Below are 21,366 nucleotides of genomic sequence, written 5' to 3' on the forward strand. Positions count from 1 at the left end.
TGGATGATGTGAGTGATTTTTAAAGATGAGATGTGATGAAGATGAGATGAGTTGGATGATGTGACATATTTTTTTTGTTTGGTTTATTTTTAGGAGATGATATGAGATGAGTTGTGAGATAAAAATAATATTTTATTGGATGTTGTGATGAGTTTTAGGGATGAAAATGGATGAAAATAATATTTTATTGATTTCCATGTATCCTTTTTATTTTCTTGATTTTTAGGAAAACCAACCAAACAGCCCCTTAGCTGGGATGAATTGATTTTTAAAAGAATATTTCGGTCATTTTATATTTTAAAGTAAGTCAACACGGGACTTGTTGAGAAAAGCATGAAACATGTTTTTTTGAGGGGGTTGGGGTGGTTTTTGTCAGACCCAAATGTTGAGGGGTGTTCCTTTACTTTCTACCTCAACCTCAAATGTTGAGGTTGATATTTTCCAGGGATATTTCTTTGGATCCGACCACTCAATAAATTTCTCCCATTATTGAGATTAGAATTAGAGTTGGAGATAAAGGGCGCCCGAGATTTCAGTTCGAGTCACCCCCTCGATCCATCAACAATGTGTTCTCAGGTGCTTTGGTCTTCTCCATTGAGCCCTCCTCCTCGGTTCCTCACCTCTTCCACTGCCTCTACCTTCAAAAAATTTTGCCGGTAAATTCGACCCATGTCTTGATTCATTGATTCTTGATTGCCCATCGATTTTTTATTCGATTTTATTATCTGGGTGTGCTTGGGTTGCATGAGATTTTAATTAGTGAGGTGGGTTTTTGTTTTTGTTGTTGTTAACTGGGCTTTTGGAACTTGGAAGCAGGGTTGCAAACTAATGCAGTCGAATTAGAACATTCAGATGCTCATATTTGTAGTTTACCCACTTTGAAATAGTTCGAATATGTGTTTAATGTTGCAATTCTTATGAATATGGAACTATTTGATTGCAGAGATGCTTCCGTTTGGTTAAAAAAATTGAAATTTTTATTAAATTTCAATTCATATTTGAAGATTTTTCCATTTGGTTAAAGAATTTATTCTAATCTGAATTCGAACATGAACATCCTTCAAATATGTGATTTAATATTTCATAGTTTATGGATATTGAATTATTTGATTGTTGAGATTTTTCCGTTTGGTTAAAGGCATTTATTTTCTTTTAATTTAAATCCCTATTTGAAAATTATTCCTTAATAATGGTGATGCAAAAATTCGCAATTTTAATTTTTGACTAAGATATCAATTTAACGTAAGTGCAGATCCTAGGATAATAATATTGTAAGGAGGATTGAAACAAACACCATATGTGTAATGATATAAATATCAAGGGATAAAATGTACAAATAGGTATCTGATAAATTAATGAATTAGATGGGAATGCTCATATTCAATTCGTGCAGGGGCAGAAAAACGTTGAGTTGAGTTGAGTTGAATTGAATATTGAAATGTTAATATTTGTACTAGACACATTAACATCCTTTGAATATTCATTGATACCAAATTGTGTTTTTGTAGTTTAATATTCATATCTTTTAAATATGAAATTATTTTTCAAAGAGATACTTCCATTTGGTTAGACTTTGAATTTTTTCGTTAACTTCAATTAAGACTTCTGACTTTCATAGTATTCTTTCATCACTCAAAACTTAGCGGAACACCATGATTATCACATCAGTTGAGAAAAAAATGCCAAAAGGCATAGAGGGGAGGAGATAAAAAGTTACAAAATGAGGGAGGGGCACAAAATAAAATTGAAGAAAGTTGCAGAGAGCGCAACCACGGAGGGGCACAAAATAAAATTGAAGAAAGTTGCAGAGAGTGCAACCGCATTCCCCTTTCCAAATTTCGTGCATGTAACTGTTTATATAATTTATTATATGACTATGCATTTCAGCGTGCTTCTTTTTATTTCGCTGTGTTTGAATAAATCTATTTTGTATGTGTATTTATTTATTTATTTTTTTGTGAAATGTATTAGTAGTAATTTACACACTCCTGATTTTGTGCGATTTTTAACTATCAGGTATCCTTCACAATATTGTTCTTGGCGGCTACAATGTTTGGCTCCACATTCTTATTGCTATTTGAGATTTTACAATGGTATGCCTAGAGACTTTTGCCACAAGAACGGCACTTTTCTGCTTTTGGACATGTTAGACAGTAACAAAATAGATTTTTCAATCATGTATCATTATCTTTTTCATACTTGATGCCAAGAAATCATATTGTTAACAAAGACTATATCTTTATGCATATAGATACATATTTATATATTTATGCATAGATGTTTGTTTTTGTGAAAGCAAGTATATTCGGAACACAAGAATTTGGACTCGTAAAGAACTATTATGCTTTCTATTCTACCTGCTTGGTGCATACAGGATCGTAAGAATGTGAAGTTTTGAAGTACCAGACTTACTTAATTCTAAAATTCTATCGCGTATCGGGTCATGGACGAGAATTTAAAGTTTTAAAGAACTACAGTTACTACCTACCATGACTTGGATGGTTGAGAGGTTCCAATATGGCTCCCACGGTCTTGGGTTCAATTCCGGGGTGGATTAAAAAAAAAAGAACTGTAGTTACTAGCTTCTGTTTTGGAGTTTGAAAAAAAAATTCTTAGAGGGTTTAAGATAGATTTGAACCAAGTAGAAATCCATAAGCTAGAATATGAGAAAATATTCAGTATACATGCATGATATAATTATGGTAGCCCTGATATCGCACCTTTTAGCTAAAAATGGATGGAAAAGCACTGAATCAAGCTACTATGAAACAGTGGAATCAGTATAAATTCTTTCATATGGTGCTTAGCTCTTGACCATGATTTTCATAATTCATACGTATGAAATTTTTAGCGCGAAAGAATTTACTAGCTGTCCATCTCATTGCTTTATTTTATGGGATTTCATGTCCTAGATGTAATAAAATAACTAATTTTCTCACGTAGGATATACCTGTATGCATTTTGCTTCTTTTAGCTCTAGACTTGGATAGCACGGTCTACTAGGTTACTTCATGAACCAAATTCTTTCATAGTTGCCGAGATGACTTGTACATCATCAACAAAGAGAGAATAAGTGAGCAGCTTGGAGAGTTAAGATCATCTTTAATGACAAAGACTTAAAATAGGCCAAGAGGAACATGGATGGAGGCAAATAAGAAGGACATGGCTTATTCGTTTAACGCAGGAGACTACTCTTAACATAGCCAAATGGAATAAAACGTTACTGTAGCCATGCACAAAAGTTGAGAATAAAAGCTTTGTTGTCTTTTTAATTCACATGAGCTGAGCTCTTGAGCATGATTTCATTTATGAATGTTATAGGACCAGTTTTCTAAGTGGCGTGATACTTTCTATATTTGGTTCTTGGATTCGAGGTCCTATATGCAACTTTTTATGTTAAAAAATTATCTCCTTATTCTATTTTGAGGATCCTAGTAATTGCACCTCTTTGCATCAGAGTCATAATCTATTGTTTCTGGTGTTATAACAAGCACTAGTACCCCTAGAATGATTTATGCTTCCTTTTCGGTCAGTACAACTTCTGCAAGCTTAAGCATTTTTTTTCAATTGCTGCAACCTCCCACAGGTTAAAAATCTCTGGAACTTGCCGCTACCATGTTTTTTGTCACTGCTAACCGTAGTGTTTCTCTGCCTGATTGAAAATACTATGTTTGTTTGGTTGCATCTCTTGCGACCATCTTTGCCGTACCATGCTTTTATTGTCATGTACAAACATTATCTCCTTCAGTCTTATAAGGAGAGAATATTTTAGAACACATTATATTTTGAAAATCCAGGAATGTATCATTATCTCTTTCACCATAAATACTAATTGCTTTCCTTATGTATCATTATCTCTTATCAGGACTCACTATTTATGGTGAAAACTTGGCATGAACCATTCTTCAAGTGTGCTGCTTGTTTTCTAAGTTATTTGTGCACTTAATTATGTTTGCATTTTTCGAAATTCTTTTGTCATAATTCTTCATTTTATAGTGATTATTTTGATGATCGTTTTTTAGAATTTGGAAAAAGATATGCTATACAATTTGTAAACATAAAGCTCAGATAAACATCTTAGATAAAAATCCTTTTTAAATCATTATTCTCACATGGTGGTACTACTCTATCAGGAAAATGGAAGGCCTCTACCAAAAGGCGATTGGGTAGCAAATACAACCATAACTCACGTGTCTTGGATATTACAACATTTTCTGTGAACTCAATAGAGAGTCCTAACAAGGGCAGAAACTACTGTGAGCATAATACTGCACAGAGAAGCTGCGTAATTTCTTCAGCTTTCTTGAGTGGAAATGTAACTGCTCTACTTTCGTGTTGTTTATTTGGTTATTTGTTATTTTGGTATAAGACAATACTAGAAATAATTTTAGTATTATATAGTGTTGTAAGCCACTAACTTGTCCAACTGCATGCTAGTTTTCCTTGGTTAACATAGACTAACGATAGAAGTCCTCGGCTTCATCTTGCATGTTGAATGTATGATCTGCTTTCAAGTTTGTTGCAATTCATTATTAGTCTATGGTAAATATTTTCCCATTTCCTACTTAGGACCAGCAGGATGGAGGCATTGTATGTAAGATATCTAAAATGACAGAAGAATAGTAGGTTATTACTTATTAGAGATATGTCTATTGATTTCTCCATTTTGAATGAAGAACTGTAAGGTATGCCGGTCAATATGTTCATAACATTGTCATATTGTCATATTCTTAGAATCTTAGGGTAGTGTAAGTATAGCGGCAGTATATTTCTGGTATATGTAAGAGGTACAAAAACAATATGTATTTACTGCTATTTGGGATGAAAAAGCTTGGCCAGATAGTCATGCAGCCAAACCTACACGATTTCATGTCTTTCATACTAAACAACTTAGTCCAGTGATTTAGTGTTCACTTGTTAAAAATGCTGTTGATTCAAGTCAAAATTGGCAACTGGTTGGGTCACATAACCTTATCAGTTAGCTGTCTCATATGAAGGATTCACTAGATTCATAATTTAGTAAAAACTCCAATAATGTGAGAAATACTCAATGAAACATGCAGGCTTAAAAATTGACATTGAGTAGAATGCAGACGCAAAAGCTTGACCATTCATTTTTCCTGTGTTGACCATTCATCTTTCCCGATGCAAAGGCAATAATAACATAGAATAGATTTCTACTTGTACCACCAATTGAACTTTGAACTTTCATAGTGCACTTGCAACTGCATATTGGAGAGTCAGAGTACTCAAAACATATCTTCCTCAATAAAGTAGCAAATACAGAGTCAAGTGAATAGGGGATAAATTTAATTATGGTCTCACTGTCAGACATTCTTCAAAGAAGTCTTCATCTCAATTCTATGCTACATTTTGAGATTATATGGAATTAATCTTTCTTTACTGACTCTTGGGAATTGGTCTTTGTACCATTGGTTGCAGCAGTCGATGGAGGCTAGTATGTAGATTTCACTTTTCTTTTGATTAGCACATTTTTTTTCACCCTCCTTTTCCCCTGGAATTATCAACATTCAAAGAAGACCACAATCAAATAAGCCTTGGCTGGTAAATCTTACTATTGATAATGTTATATTCACTTTATTTTTCTGATATCGGTTGCAATTTTGATGAATTGCAGGGATGGCAGACTAAAATTCTTTTGCAATGCATGTCAATCTACCTTATATCCAGATTGTTACAGTTAGATTTTAATCATACTGTAAATTGTATTATGAGGAGCATTCGGATGCTGTCAACATTTGGTCTCCAAGGCTTCGGCAATACAAGTTTGGCTTTTGCTTGCATGTCCAATTCTGTTAACAAACCTGCACCACTTCAGTTGGACGTAACTTTCCCATCATTTCATGATATTAGATGGAGCCTATCTCGGTTATATTATTTATTCAACATGCAGCTTGAACGAAATATTGGCACGTAAGTCTAACACGATTGTAGTTTACTCCTGATGATATTTGCAATCATGATCTTTTTATTGTGACACATACTTATCTGATGACTAAGTTAAATGAAAGTTTCCATTTTAATACTAACTTGTCAATATGCATCTGCAATGAAAAACCAAGAAAGTCCCCTAAGATGCTTTTAAGTTATTGCACTTTTGTAGCTGCAGATTCTTCATGAATTGCTTTTATGTAACAATGTTGACCATTGTTTTAAATATCACCGACATGACACGATATATCCCCTAATATATCCTTTTATAGGGTTTGCCGCAACCGATATGGTTACTAAATATCATTTACGGCTTTTTGACTATTTTGGGCGATATATCCCCAATATAGCCGATATATCAGCTAATATGTTGACCGGTATATCCTTTTTTATGTCTTATGGCAAAACAATATACCACGTTTGGCAATTTTTGGGCGAGATATCGTGATTTTCCCATCATATAAAATGACATTTTGGCCTAAAAAAATCAGACGAAATGTTGCAGCATGTGATACACTTTTGATTGTTTTACAAGGTTGATTAGTGATCTTAAACATATATTATTTATATTTTGTTATTAAGTTCCTTGAGATCACATTTTAGTGCATTATACTATATATACAAACATCCGTTATGGCGTTCCGATGTTTACCACATATCCTCGATATTTCCATGATATCCGCAATCCGATATGAATTTTGGTCATCCGATATTTTCCCGTTATCCGATATATAAAACCTTGATGCTGACTGACTCTATTCCACTGAAAAATCACTAAACATTTTTATGAGAACTGTTCTCTGATTTTCTCTTGGAGAGTTTCTCTTCAAGTCATATTGGTGATTATTTATCATTAAATGTTTTAACAATATTGTCGTCAACATTTTGCAGGTTTTTGCTTGCACTACTTGTAGCATGTCTCTCTTTCGTCGTAATTGGCGGTTTTCTATTTTACAGATTCAGGTAGCCTAACTTTTTTTGGTTGCTTTGTTTCAGTTGTTACACTGTTGTGCTGTTACTGTCATGTACACAATGTATTTTGAATTTTCAGCTGTGGCTCAGCACATAACATGTACTGGTGTTGCTAACTACATTGTGTTTCTCATTCATCATATATTATGTGATATGCTGTCAAAGTTTAGTCGATAACCGTAGCTTTTTCCTTAGTGAGCAAACATTTAATGTCCAAATTGTTATGTTCTTAGCTATGTATATCCAACATATTGTCCCTTCATATACACTGCCAAGAAGCAAAATATTTTTTTTATCATCATGTTCTCTTTCACTTCTGCTTACCTTCCTCCAGTAAACTATCAAGGTTATTAGATGCACTGTCATAAGTAATTCCTCCGTCATGTTATTTAGCATGGCATGTGAGTCTTTCTACTTCAACTAGTTGATAACCAGTTCAACCACTAGTTATAAACTATAATCTACCTTCCATAATTGGCAACAACAAAATCGTGGGTTGCAATATGCTACTTGGCACATTTAGAAACTCAATGATCTGAGACCATATTGATAACTAGTTCACATAAGAACTAAATTATTAGGCCGTGGACTAACAACGACCATAAACTGTGCATTATCAAACACTACTATGCAAGTGAATTGGACGAAAATACCATTTTAGCCTATAAAGTGACACCCTCTAACAAATAAGCCAAAAAATAACGCCGGCAACAATAACACATATAAATTTGACATAGTTAACAACTTACACCTGTTCTTGTTGCTGGAGTTTTGATTTGAGCAGGAAAGTTATGAATTTTTACATATATACCCCACATATCTCCCGCACTTATAAATTTATCCTCCGAATTAAGATATTTGCATAAAAAATCAGTTCTCTCTTTCTTCTCAACCTTTCTCTCTCTCTCTCTCTCCACTCCCCTCACTTTCCTTCTCCACTTCTCTCCTCCCTTTCCTCCTCCCCTTCCTCCATTCCTTCTCCGCCTTTAGTTAGTGTCTGAGGGAAGAGAGGAGAGAAAGAGAGAGAGGGGAAAGGAGAAGACTGTGATAAGAGAATATAGAGAGGTTCAGGAGAGAAATATAGAGAAGTTAAGGGGATAAACCAGAGTGGAGAAGGAGGTAGAAGAGGAGTTGAGGGTGAAAATTTTGGGAAGGAGGTAAGGGGAGATGGAATAAAAGAGGGGAGAAGAGGAGAATAAAGCAAATGATTGGGGGGGAGAGCGAGTTTTGGGAAGGATGAAAGGGGAGAAGGAATAATTTTGGGAAGGAGTAAAGTAGAGAGGGTGTGAGGAGAAGAGGATGAAAGAGATGCTAGGGAGAGGAGGAGAGAGAGATGAATTTTTTTGTAAATATTTTGAATTCTGGATGGCAAATCTGTAAGTGTTAGAGGTGAGAGATATTATGGATGTATATGCAAAAATCCATAATTTCCGAACTAAAATCAAAACTTTGGCAATCGGGGTGGGTGTAAACATTAAGTGTATCAATTTATTGGTGTTATTATCGCTAACGTTATTTTTTAGGCCTTATTGGTTAGTCAGGTGTCAATTTATAGGCTAAAGTGGTATTTTAGCCTAGTGAATTGTGTAGACTTGAATCGCATGATACATAATGCAAACTTAAGACGTGTTAGTCAATTAAGACATTTTCACAAGAATTGAGATAATTATTAAATTGGGACAATTTTTTGCAAGTGGGATATTTTTATATGATAATTTTGAACGATTTTGTGAAGTGAGATATCTTGATGAAATGACGTTGGACAATTTTGGGTATATATTTTATGCATTTTGATGATGCTAATTCTATTTACATATTTTAAAAATTACTATTATTTATTGATAATTGTTTACTACAATGTTAGTTACTACTAAATAACTTTTGGTTAGACTATAAGATTATTATTAATTATATTATTATTATGATATATTTTGTAACTTTTTGATTTTTTGATTATTATTATAGTACAAGTCTAAAAAAAATCAACATCTTCCTCTAATTTTTTGCCCCCATCTTTTTCCATCGTCTCTCAATTTCATTTTTAAAATAAATTATGTATATATAATTTCTTTATTTTTAATTTAATTATTTAATTATAATATTCGATAAAACAAAGAAAAAATCATATAAATAGTTGAGTAAGAGGAGGCGCGGTCAGATATGACAGTATGGTTTAATGATGGTGATAACCATTGGAGGAAAGAGAATTAAGAAAAGAAAAGAAATATGAAAAATAAAAAATAAGAAAATAAATAGGAGAGGTTTAGTTTTTTACCAGCTAGTTCCAAGCTAAAACTTAGTATAATTTGAGAGATTAGAACTCACATTTTTGTATAGAGAAATGAAAAAGGGGGATAATTTTTACAACTCTCCCAATTCTAGGTTTGGCACAGTTCTAATCGACTTAACACTGTAAAATTTTGTTCTAGTTGGCTAGCATGATGTTTGACTCAAACCACTGCCAAAAATAACTAGTAGTTATTACACTTGAATCCCTTACCTTATCGTAGAAATCCATCTGCATCTTTGTAAATTTTTAAAATGAGACTAAACAAGTGGGGGTATCACAATCAACCCACCTCAAACATGCTATGTCGTTGTCATGGCATGACAATGGTATATCTTGGACCACCACTAGGCTATGTTGCATGGGTACTTCTGCTATGAAGTTGTACCCATACCTGACATGTCTCATACCCATACCCACATCTGACACTTTTTGGACAATCCTTACATATCTGCATACATTTGTTTATTAGACGTGTACTCAACTGTACAATACATGTTTTAATTTAAAGTACACGTTATACACTTCTTGAAGTATATATCCTACACTTCACATCCACTTTTGAAACTTGTTAGGCAAAGTTCGGGCTTATTTCAGCCTATGTTCAGTTAAAAATTACAATTTTAAAGGGTTATTTGCATATCTCACTCAAAACTATGATTTTAGCCCATGCGTTTCAGCCCATACTCTACCTTTTACAAATATATATGTCGTGTCCCACACCCGTATCTATATCCATATTCATGCAACTTGGCCAGCAGGTGATGTGGATTCTAATGACTTATCTTATAACGCTATCCATATCTTTGTAAGTTCCTGATATGAGACTAAACAAAATAGATATCATACATCCATAAGAGACTATTGCTTTTCTTAGGAGTTGACTACGAAAAAACTGGACACAAATCTACAAGACTATTGATAATAGAAATATAGGAACTAGCAGGGGTACTATTAAATACACTTGGACGTCCTTCTTAAGGACTTAAACTCTCATATTTACTGATCATTTTCCCAAAGGACCTTGATTCTCGCAGTTGTAATTTCAGTTTTAGATCGGGTCAAGACCTCGCAGTCACTGTCATTCTTCCGAGTGTGAATAGTTTTTTCTGAGTGAGTATTTCTAAGTTAACTTTGCTTGTGATTTTAAAAAATGGCATTTTTTCTAAGAGAATTTAACAATTAAAACCAGAAAATTGAAAAATGATCACTAACTTAGGTGCAATGAAAAACAAAAATATCCATGAATAGTATTAGTAGTTTAAAGAAACAAAAATATTTTCCCTCGTACATTGCATCACACATGTGAAACCCATCTCGGTCTATGATTACATGTAGTGTTTCAATTGCCTCACAATTTTCAGTTCTTTGCTGACATAAATAACTCATTTTATTCGTTTTAATTAGTTTAATAGATCATATAGCAACTCTCTTTAAGGAAATCATATTAGCATCAATTTTATTGAACTGAGACATGGAGCACCTAAGCATGTTGTCGTAGTAAAGCTTTATGGAGATCTATGAAGAATAGCATATAATTTTATTAGAAGAATCAGGAATGCACTTCAAGTTCTTATAGTAGGTATAACATTAGGCATCGCTCCAGCAAGAAACAATAACAAGAAAGCCTTTATCCTAAATCTCCCGTCAGCTAAGCAATGATTTTCTTCATTCAGCTATGTTAGCAACCCACCCTCTTTGAAATTAACATCTACCACATGTTTTTCCTCAACATCTGTTTGTTTAGGTCCATTGCTCGTCCTTGCCACTCGACCCATGTCCTATCCCTTTAACTTGCCATTCATAAGTCCGTCTTACACATGTCCAAAGCAATTTGGAAGGTTCTTCCTCATAGAAAATATTGTTGAGTACTTGATTTTTATAAAGGTCCATACATGATTACTTCAAATCAGACTCTATGTTGTCAAAGATTAATGGTGGATAATGATTGTGGTGCAACCCCGTGTCCTTTACAGTTTTGTGGGTTCTTGGAAAGTGCTTGTTTCTCATTCAAATGAACTCTAGTTGAGTTTACAAGACAGTCAAAAGAGCAAACGACCAGATCTTACTCAAAATAATAACTGAAAAGAGCAGCAAGACTTAACCAGTGCCAAACTATTACAAGTAGAAGGCAATAACTTTCACTAACAACTACTAAATCTACTTACTACTAGCCACCAAGTTCAATAATGGGCAGCTATAGCAAGACCAAATAAGCTAGTATAATAAGGCACTAAGCTAATAGAACAAAGGTCAGCCTACTAAAATATTACTAAAGGAAACAAACAACTAAGCTAAGCTATCAGCTTCTGATAACTAAATTAGAGCCCACATCCATGAGAATATGAGATCTTGCCCAAGATGGCAAGTACATGAGAGGAGCTTGTTAAAGGAAGAAATTGCAGAGGAAACTAAAGTAGTGGCAGATCTTTCTTAGTGAGGATAAACCCTAGCCCTTGGAGATGATTTATAGTGAGGCGAGAACAATTCAGATGTCGGGTCAGTTCTGAGATGAAAACGGGTGAGATCCAATTGGTATGAGCTAGTCATCTGATGGCCTTATGGATTGGGTTAGGAACAGTTAACCCCACGGTTCAGATCATAATGTCTGCCCCATATACTAATTATTCACTAACCTCCTATACATAACGGCCCAATATCACCATTTCACTAACCATAGGCTGAGCAGGGCACATGGGATTGTTGGAAATTCTTTATCCTCAAACTTCGATTAGTGTAGATTATGGTGTAGATTAACAGCTTGGGACGTTCCCCACAGGGATCCAATTAGATATTGACTCTTCAAGGAAGTCATCTCTGAAATAATGATCTAAAAGCTTCTTACTTATCTCTTGTTTCTATCATGTGCCAACTTCCATGATGCTGTTTGTTTAACTTTGCTCTAATTGAGTTATTAAGGAAAAGATATAAAATAATCTAAAGGACCATCTAATATGATGAAGTGCATGCATCTTCTGAAAGTGCTATTGGCAATTAATGCAGGAACAAACAACAACCTCTAGAAGACTGCTTTTGGGAGGCTTGGGCATGCCTGTGTTCATCATCTACTCACTTAAGAGTATGATTATTCTATGTTAGTAATCTTGTTTCAGAACTGTAACATTAGCATGATTCCTTTTTTTCCTGTGCACTTCTATAACAGCAAAAAACACGTGTTGAACGTATAATTGGCCTTGTTCTTGCAATCTGGGGCATATTATTCTACTCCCGGTTGTTAAGCACAATGACTGAACAGTTCAGAGTGAGTTTTTGGTTTCCAGAGGTTACTGATCAAGTTGTTAATTTCTATTTATTTTAATATACATCTTTACATGTTTTATAAGGGCAGAGGAACATGCAAAAGATAAGAGAAGGAGCACAGCTGCAGGTTATGGAGTCTGATCATATTATCATCTGTGGAACTAACAGTCATCTCATGTGTATACTGAAGCAGCTAAATAAGTTTCATGAGTCTGCCATCCGCCTTGGAACTGCTAGAGCGAGGTGATGCTCTATCTTGTGTCATTATGGTGTTCTAGGAATTTTCTCTTAAATTGACATCTTCTTGTATTCTTATGCAAATTTGAAGGAAGCAGCGAATCCTTCTGTTATCTGATCTACCTAGGAGGCAGATAGAAAAGCTTGGAGATGGTATTGCCAAAGATTTTAACCATATTGATGTTCTAACAAAGAGGTATTTCCTCTCTTCTGGTTGTACTTTCTGTTACTGGAAGGTTTACTACTAAACCATCTTTGTGAGTGGCCCACCAAACTTTCGTGGTTTGAGTTTTTTCTTCTTCATATTATATCTTGGCTTCTTAGTTTAACTATGGTTTTTGTAATTGGTGTGAATGAAATCATCTTCCCATTTAAGAGTCTAAGACACATTTTTCTCTCTCACTTTATTCCTCCATATCTTTGAATTCTTGAAATTTAATTGTGATCTGAAGTCATGAATGAATTTGGAGTCGATGTTGCTTCATTGAAATAGATCATTAGGTTTTAGTGTTTTAGTTTAAGATGACCGCAGATGATCTGGTTTTCTTTAAGCTTTTGATGTACTTCCATCTCAATTTTACTACACAATACTTCTCTTATTATACAGCTTTCATTAACTTCTGCCGAGTGTCTATCCCTTTCTCTCTAGTTTTATAATTTTCCCCTGCTTAACTTTCATTAAAGCTTTCATGTTGCACATTAACCATGTTGTTTCTCTAAGAAACAATGAGAAATGGAACATGTAGATTAATTGAATCACTATTTTCATTAAAAATAATTGTGATTAGATGAGTTTGTGAAGGGGGTTGGAGATTCAGCAGAGAATGACCTCACCAGAATTAGTGAGCGGATCGCTTGTACTAGTTATTGTAGCTGGTCACATCATAATGCCATACTCCATGTCTTCCCCATTTCTTCTTCCATTGCTTTGTATTTTGTGCTAAAATATTTTGTATATGGGATATTGTGTTTGTTACTTTTTTATAACAGTCCAACTATGCTGTTTAAGATTTTGGTTTTGTGTAATTTCTTTTTTCTTTTAATAAAACCTGTTCATTGTTTCCATTTTTACTGGTGGTGGTGATCTTCAGTGTGTGTGTGTGGATGGTGGTGATTCTATTGTAATATTTTTTAGCTTTTTTGTTGAGAAGAATAAGAAGAAAGTGAATAACTCACTTATATTAGAAATGTAATATAATTAGTCCAACCATGATAGACAATCCATATTAAATTCTAGAATTTGTATATTGACAAATCATAAAGGATAGGATATATAATCTTTGGTTAAGTTTTCGTGAGGCCGAAAGTCTACCTAAATATTTTCCAAAGCATTTTTTTGTGTGTGTGTGGCCTGGGAAAGAGCAGAGCTCCCTTAAATTAAAAAGGAAAATAATATGTACAATGCGTGACACCCTAAAATAAAGGCCTAGAGTAGATAATGACTAAAATGATACTGAAAAAGAAAGTTCCAAGGCTAACTTATCGGCTTTCACGTCAGCCTCCAAGAAGCATGTCATCAGCCAATGTTTTAAATATAGACTGGTTTTATCAATTTATCCCCATATAGGGTTTGGGCTATGGCCGATACGTTTTTTACAAAAATATATCGCATATAGTTTTGATCTGATCTTTCCCGATATAGCAGTGTAAATCTGATAAAGCAACCGGTTTTTCGTGGGCTAAAATTATCCGATTTTTTACAATTTACATTCTAAGTGAGCTGGTTCGCATTTGGAGACAAGAAACCATCTTTTTTTTTCATATTCGACCCACATACGCTAAACAAAAACAATACTATCCTATTCTATTTCGCTTCCACTAAACAAAAACAATTGATAAAGTGATCCTAAACATGTGTTATTTACATATTAGTACGTTTATGTTTCATTAAATGTGCTTAGATTACGTTTTAAGACATTATATTATATAAGCTCACCATCCGATGTAACACTCCGATTTATATTACTTATCCCCGATATATCCTGATAACTAGGATTCAATATGAATTTTGGCCATCCGATATATTTTCGATAACCGATATTTTAAAACATTGCCATCAGCAAAATGAAATGCCAAATAGGCATACAGTCACCCGTTGAACACGAGCAATGCAAGCACCAAAGAAACACGCTATTCATCTTGAAGATGTCCCGACATAGTAGTAATTACATGAGCAATTTGGTCTGGTGATTTCGCAATCAAAGAGGTGAACATACGACAATTTCTTTCCATCCATACATGCAAAGCAAAAAGAAGCACAAAGAACAAGAGCTTTCCTCCTAATTTTCCAAGCATCTAATAGCTAATAGAATTGCTGTAATATTCAATATATTTTTCGGTTCGAGTTTTGATGATGAAAAGTATTTTAGGTGTATGATAATCTTATACTTTTTATCAGATATTTTCTTTTTTGATCTCTGACTCTCTAATTGTGCGTGAAACTTTCTACTTCTATAATGACAAGTATTCTATGCTTTTACACATGCAGCTGCAGCCTTAGCCTGACAAAATCTTTTGAAAGAGCAGCAGCAAACAGAGCACGATCTATTATTATACTGCCAGCAAAGAATGATCGGTAATTAAAGACTGTTATGTAACACATATAATCTGTGTATGCATCATGATTATTTTCTGGAGTAGTCTGGATACCAGTGCATTAAAGTTTAGGAGATAAGATAAATAAAAATATCCTTAATATCCTTTCACATTGCTATCAATCACATTGTATTAATGACATTGTTGTCAATACATTGTTATCAATCACTTAAAAATTAACTGCTAATGTAATTAGCACATTTCCTTCATTAAAGTTATTTCTGATGGAAAGTCAAGGGCATCAGAGATAGACATAATGTGGTCACTAATTTATGATGCAAGAAATGGACTAGAAATAAGAAAGATGAGCCATCTTTTCTAGGTACTTCCAGAGCAGTTTAAGCTATAAGCAAATTTGTTTATTTGAAATAGGTTAACCACCTTTTACCAGCACCAGGGAAGAGTTTTATGTTCAATTTTTAGCCTTTGTAAGTGTATTGATACATTTCCACGTCAGATGTTGTTGTTGTTGAAAAGATCATATTTGTACTTACAAATTTACACTTCATGCATGTTACATGTGCTTATTAGTTAAGTTCACATGCCCATTTACAGTAAAAGCATCAAGCATATATTGATTCATGAAAACTTACATGTTGTGGTTGCTTGCAAAAGAATAAAAAATGCAATCACATAAATGACTTAGCAACCTCCTTGAGTTGTTGAGCTAAAGTTTCTGCAAAGAGGTTGAAGTATGATGGTGTATAGTTCTGATGGAAGTTAAATTATGCTCTAAAGTTCAGCTCTGCATTATGGCCCATATGATTGTTCAACTGATTCTTTTCTTACTTTAGAACCCTTTTAAATTGAAGATTATGCATTAATTGAGAACATGGAGTATTATGAGGAATATTATCAGTGCATAACAGTTGCCTAATAATTTGCATGATGTTATAATGTGATACCTGCCCATTTATTGTTATTATTTCTTTAGAATTGTTATCAAATGTCTCACTTGGGTCTGATGTGAAAATTATTTCAATTGCACCATTCTTGCTGTGGTTGTCTATCAGGTATGAAGTTGACACTGATGCATTTCTCTCATTGTTGGCTCTACAACCTCTGCCCCAAATTACATCTGTCCCAACTGTTGTGGAGGTAGGTAATTTGTAGTTTGTTTACTATATAGGAAATGAGTTACCGAGAGATAGGAGTTGTGAGGTTGACCTGCTCCATTATGACTAGCAGGGTGGACCTCACCAGTAGTACATGTCTTGGTAGCTCATTTAGCAAAATGAGTTGTCTCATCATATCCAATTTTTTCCACATAGTATGAGGTGGCAACTCATTTTGCTAAATGAGCTATTGAGAGATGTCTATTTGTGAGGTCCACCTTGCTAGTTAGATTGGAGTAGGTAGACCTCACCATTACATACATGCATACATATACATACATATTTTTACGAAATGAGATACCAAGATCTGGACTAGTAGTGAGGCAAAACTTTCTAATGACTTCAGGGCTAGTGGACCACACGGCTCCTATCTTTTGGCAGCTTAATTTTCTAAATGAGCTACTAACTAGTTCATATCCATCCAGTACCCCCAACATACACACACATGACATGTTCTCTCACTCATGCATATAGACAGACAAACATACATACATATATATATGTATGCATGTGTCTGCACACGTGTATGTGCATGACCGCGTGAACACACAATTTCAGTCTTAAGCAATCTGCCAGGATTTATATCAGTATCCTTGCAATTGAAGAGTTACAACCATGCCACCATATGTTCAGTTATTCTGGTCATGGGAGTAAAATATAATAGTTTAATACCTAACCATATATTCTTACCTTTGGTCCTTTGGATTTATTTCTTATTACTGCAGGCTTCAAATTCCAGCACATGTGACCTTCTGAAGTCAATAACTGGGTTAAACGTGCAGCCAGTGGAAATGGTTGCATCCAAGTTATTTGTTCAGTGTTCTCGTCAAAAGGGGCTCCTGAAAATTTACAGACACTTGCTTAATTATCAAAGTAATTCCTCGCTTCACGCTGCCAGTCGTAATTCCATTTTTGTTACTAGTTATTGATTATTATTTTTTGGCTTTAAATATTCCCTTCCATTATTTGGTTGTTAGCCATTGTTTAAAAGGCCCAATGTAATATTCTCTCTTATACAGATATGTGAGTGCCTTTGGTTTCTACCTACATTGCTTAATAACTTGGGGTCGGGATCATTTGGGTTCCTTCTTTGTTCCTTCTTTCGTTTATCTTTTATCTTTTATTTTTTCCAGTTCTTTGCCTTGTAGATAAATGAATTAACAATGGAAATTTTTATAAACTCAAATAATAATTTGGACTCTCTGTGGTCATGAGGGTTTAAGGGCGGAACCTTGTTTGCATGAGTCTCAACTCTTCTCCTAGACAGCAGTTGTCGAGTTCTAGGGCTTTTCATTCATCATAGTGGCCTCAGCTACAAATTTTGGTACCTTGTCGAGAGTTAATTCCTCAGTGACCATTGTTTGTAAAAAATGATTAATTCTTCTGTGGAGCTTTCTCAACTTCATCTTAACTTCCATAGTCTACCTCTTTCAAATGATTATTTGATATCACTGATATATCATCCCTGCTATGCAAGCTGCTATCCCATAATGTTATGTATAGTATATAAGTGTTAATTATTTCGTTTGTTTACACAGTTCTTAGATATTTTAATATTTTAACATGTCCAGAATTGATGGTTATCTCATAGTTCCTTCATATGCTTTGCAGAAAATGTATTCAATCTATATAGCTTCCCAGATCTAGCAGGATTGAAGTATAAGGACATGAGGCGTGGACTCCAGGAGGTAGAATTGTATGTAAAGTTCAAATTCTTTCTTTTGAATTTTTATTGTATCTGATTTAGATCCTTTTCTCCTTTTTCAGGCAGTAGTTTGCGGCCTCTTTAGATCTGGGAAGATAAATTTTCATCCTAGTGACGATGAAGAGATTAGAGAAACAGATAAAGTATGAACAGTTATATTGCTTTTATCCATCGTATTTACTTATGCAAAGATGCTAAACATCTACTATATCTTCTGAAACTGAAAAATAAAAAAAAACTTGTGAGGCTTATATCTCAAGCCGTGAAGTTTACGGCTCGCATAAAAAATTGATTGAAGGCTTTGCCTTGTGCTTTTACTTTTTTAAAACATTGCTTTGAGCTACAGTGGTACTAGCATGCCCATGGCATTTGTTATGATTTTTATTTTTATTCACTTTGAATACTATAAATGCTTTTTTTATTTCCATCATTGACAAATATTGACAAGGATCAACGGCCCTACATCTTCATGGAACACTGTGTATTCTCTTAATCAGTTGCAATGCTTTATGCCTTGTTGTTAGTAGGACTACTTTGGGCCAAACATTTTATATGGGCTCTTTCATGATTTCCCTTAAACTCAAATTTCATAGATTAAAAATAAGATTAAAAAGAACTTATCTCCTAATGGTTCTGTTGAACAGTTTCTCTGGGTTTTCCTTGCTAAAGTATCATCTAATGTCATTTGACAACTGTAAGGATTTCTCTGAGAACATCCATCTCGAAGAAATTTCTGAGCTTTTAACATGTTGATTGACTTGTGATCTTATGGTGACTTGAGTACTAGATCATGCATCTTCCTCGAGGACTGTCTTCTCATCAGGAAAAAAAAAACTAAGATCAATCATTGTCAGTCATTTTACTTCCAAAGGCACCTACTTTGTTTACCCTCCACTTAATTACTGAAGGTTTGAGCATGGCCATTGATAGGTCAAAATCTTTTGTCACACAAGCCAATGCATTAGGTGTACTTTAATCTTTTCAAATGTATAGGATTCTTAATACGTAGAACTTGAGTTTAAACTTCAGATATTAGGCTATAAGCACCATTCAACAGATGTTTGGGGAAGTGCTTATATTTCGGATGATTTCAATTTTCTGTAGTAAATATTATCATCATCTCCCTTCATTTAGACTTAAAAGAATAGGATAGATTTATAAGGTCATGCGTTGGTTACACAAGCTTAAACTAAGTTACCTACAAGGTAGTGTTCATTAGCAGTAGACTACAAGATTTTAGCCGGTGAACAATTAGATGTCAGGTCAAAATGCAATGTTAAAGTCCGTCGATCTTTCAGCAGGGTTCTCTTAACTTAAGAGATCTTATACATTCTGTGAATTTCTCTTTTTGGTGTTCTCTTAATTTTCATACAGATCCATTTTGTCAGAACTTTCACTTCTTTATGTTCAGAAATCCATAGTTATCTGTACTTTTTCAGATCAGCACTGCAGCCAAGCTCTTTATATGACTCATCAAATTAGCATGTGAGAACATCTAATACGAGATCATTGCTCAAAAACTTTGATGCATATAAAACACTATTATTATCTATCATACAGAGTTGAGATGCATCATTTTTTGTTCAAATGTAATCTGATGATTAGCAAACTTATCTTCAAAGATATTATACATATCCAAACCTTCTAATGCTTTCAACTTCTAAGTATAACTTTCGCCTTCTAATCATAATTTTTTTGTGTAGGTGTTGCTTATAGCACCTGCGTATGGAAAGAGGAAGCCTCAAGTTGTGGTCCCAGATGCTTCACAAGAAGACTTAAAAGAAGCACGACTTGTGAATATTGTGCAGCGTCCTTCAAAATCAAGTTCTAAGGTATCTTGTCCTTCAAGGCAGAGTTTTAGGAAACTTTCTTTTGAAGATTTAGGATGTTTGTCTAAGTTATATTCCAAGTATTTGATCCAGGCCAGTGATTTGGATCTAGGACCCCGAGAATGCATACTTCTGGTTGGTTGGCGGCCAAATGTCAGTGGAATGATCAGAGAGTATGATAGTTACCTTGGACCTGGCAGTGTTTTGGTTTGTTTCACATCCCTTGAAACTGTTCTATTTTATCTGCTTGTTGTCACTATTATCCATACAAATTACTTATCAGTTATGACGTCATTGGCTACCCTTGAAACACTTCAAAAATATTTATTTATGAGCATATTTATTCCATATACATTGCTACAACTGGAGGAGGATGTGGTTTGAGGAAGAAATAATTTCCTAAAAATGAATATGAAAATACTATTGCCCTAAAGAATAAGTAAATATGGTTGCAGAGACATACAAATATCAACTCGTGTTTCTGTCAATCTTTTAAAATTGTATATTCAGGTATATTTATCTGTGGTTTTTAGGGAATTTGGTGGATTTTTAGATGATAATGAGTTGTATAAGGACACTTATTCTGGTGGAAAGTTAGAAAATTGGACAAGAAGCTTTTTTTCAAAAAAAGAAATCAAATATACCAATCAATGTCAATTCAGATAAAAAAAATCTCAGAACTGGACAGAGCAAGACAGTGAGAAAACAAGGGATTTAGTGTTCCAACAAGGATTTAGAAAAGGTTTGGATTTTTATGGGTTTGTGAGTTGAAAAAAAATCCTGGTCAGTCTGAAATTTCCATAACAACAACAACAATAACCATCGTTGCGCGATTCCCCGAATCCCTTTACATTTGCGAACCGATTCCCTCTGATACACGAACCGGTTCCCCAAAATTGGCGTACCAGTTATAAGTATGCAAGATGCAAAGTCTCTTTAAGTGCTCTGCACAAGACGCAATGCAATGTGTACAATTAAGTGAAGGAAGACGCATAATAGAGTATAAGAGCCGATGACTTTATTGTAACTAAATACATATGTTAATTAAATGTAAAACGAAGCCATGATCCTAAAACGAGCTCTGTGAAAAAAAAAGAACAAAGAAACTAAACTCCATCAAAAAGAAATATTTAAGTATTTTGTATGGAAAAAAATATTAAAATTTGTAATTAGCTTTCTAGTTTTCTACTATATACTTAAATATTAAAATGAAACCATGATCCTAAAATATTAAAATATTTTGTATGGAAAAAAATATTAAAATTCGTAATTAAAAGGAAACCATGATCCTAAAACGAGCTCCGTGAAAAAAAAGAACAAAGAAACAAAACTCCATCAAAAAGAAATATTTAAGTATTTTGTATGGAAAAAATATTAAAATTCGTAATTAGCCTTCTAGTTTTCTACTATATA

At 34.1% G+C, this 21,366-nt stretch overlaps 1 protein-coding gene across 3 annotated transcripts in view; it reads left to right on the forward strand.

The window, feature by feature from the left end:
- Window positions 445-21,366, forward strand: part of LOC109834506 (putative ion channel POLLUX-like 2) — a 28,948-nt gene continuing 8,026 nt past the window's right edge. The window contains exons 1-16 of one of the 3 annotated variants that reach the window (XR_002245592.1): window positions 445-656; window positions 2,017-2,093; window positions 4,134-4,315; window positions 5,639-5,934; window positions 6,844-6,915; window positions 12,215-12,290; window positions 12,375-12,473; window positions 12,561-12,715; window positions 12,801-12,905; window positions 15,198-15,284; window positions 16,318-16,402; window positions 17,145-17,292; window positions 18,031-18,107; window positions 18,187-18,267; window positions 19,828-19,956; window positions 20,047-20,160. Coding sequence is in view for 2 of the 3 variants with exons in the window: in XM_020402545.1 (XP_020258134.1) it covers window positions 565-656; window positions 2,017-2,093; window positions 4,134-4,315; window positions 5,639-5,934; window positions 6,844-6,915; window positions 12,215-12,290; window positions 12,375-12,473; window positions 12,561-12,715; window positions 12,801-12,905; window positions 15,198-15,284; window positions 16,318-16,402; window positions 17,145-17,292; window positions 18,031-18,107; window positions 18,187-18,267; window positions 19,828-19,956; window positions 20,047-20,160 (1,875 nt within the window). In the remaining variant the exon portion in view is untranslated. The remainder of the gene's footprint in view (window positions 657-2,016; window positions 2,094-4,133; window positions 4,316-5,638; window positions 5,935-6,843; window positions 6,916-12,214; window positions 12,291-12,374; window positions 12,474-12,560; window positions 12,716-12,800; window positions 12,906-15,197; window positions 15,285-16,317; window positions 16,403-17,144; window positions 17,293-18,030; window positions 18,108-18,186; window positions 18,268-19,827; window positions 19,957-20,046; window positions 20,161-21,366) is intronic. The other 2 variants (XM_020402545.1, XM_020402544.1) reach the window with 2 other exon arrangements.

This window comes from Asparagus officinalis, chromosome 3, assembly GCF_001876935.1.
Source record: "Asparagus officinalis chromosome 3, Aspof.V1, whole genome shotgun sequence".
NCBI classification, from domain to species: domain Eukaryota; kingdom Viridiplantae; phylum Streptophyta; class Magnoliopsida; order Asparagales; family Asparagaceae; genus Asparagus; species Asparagus officinalis.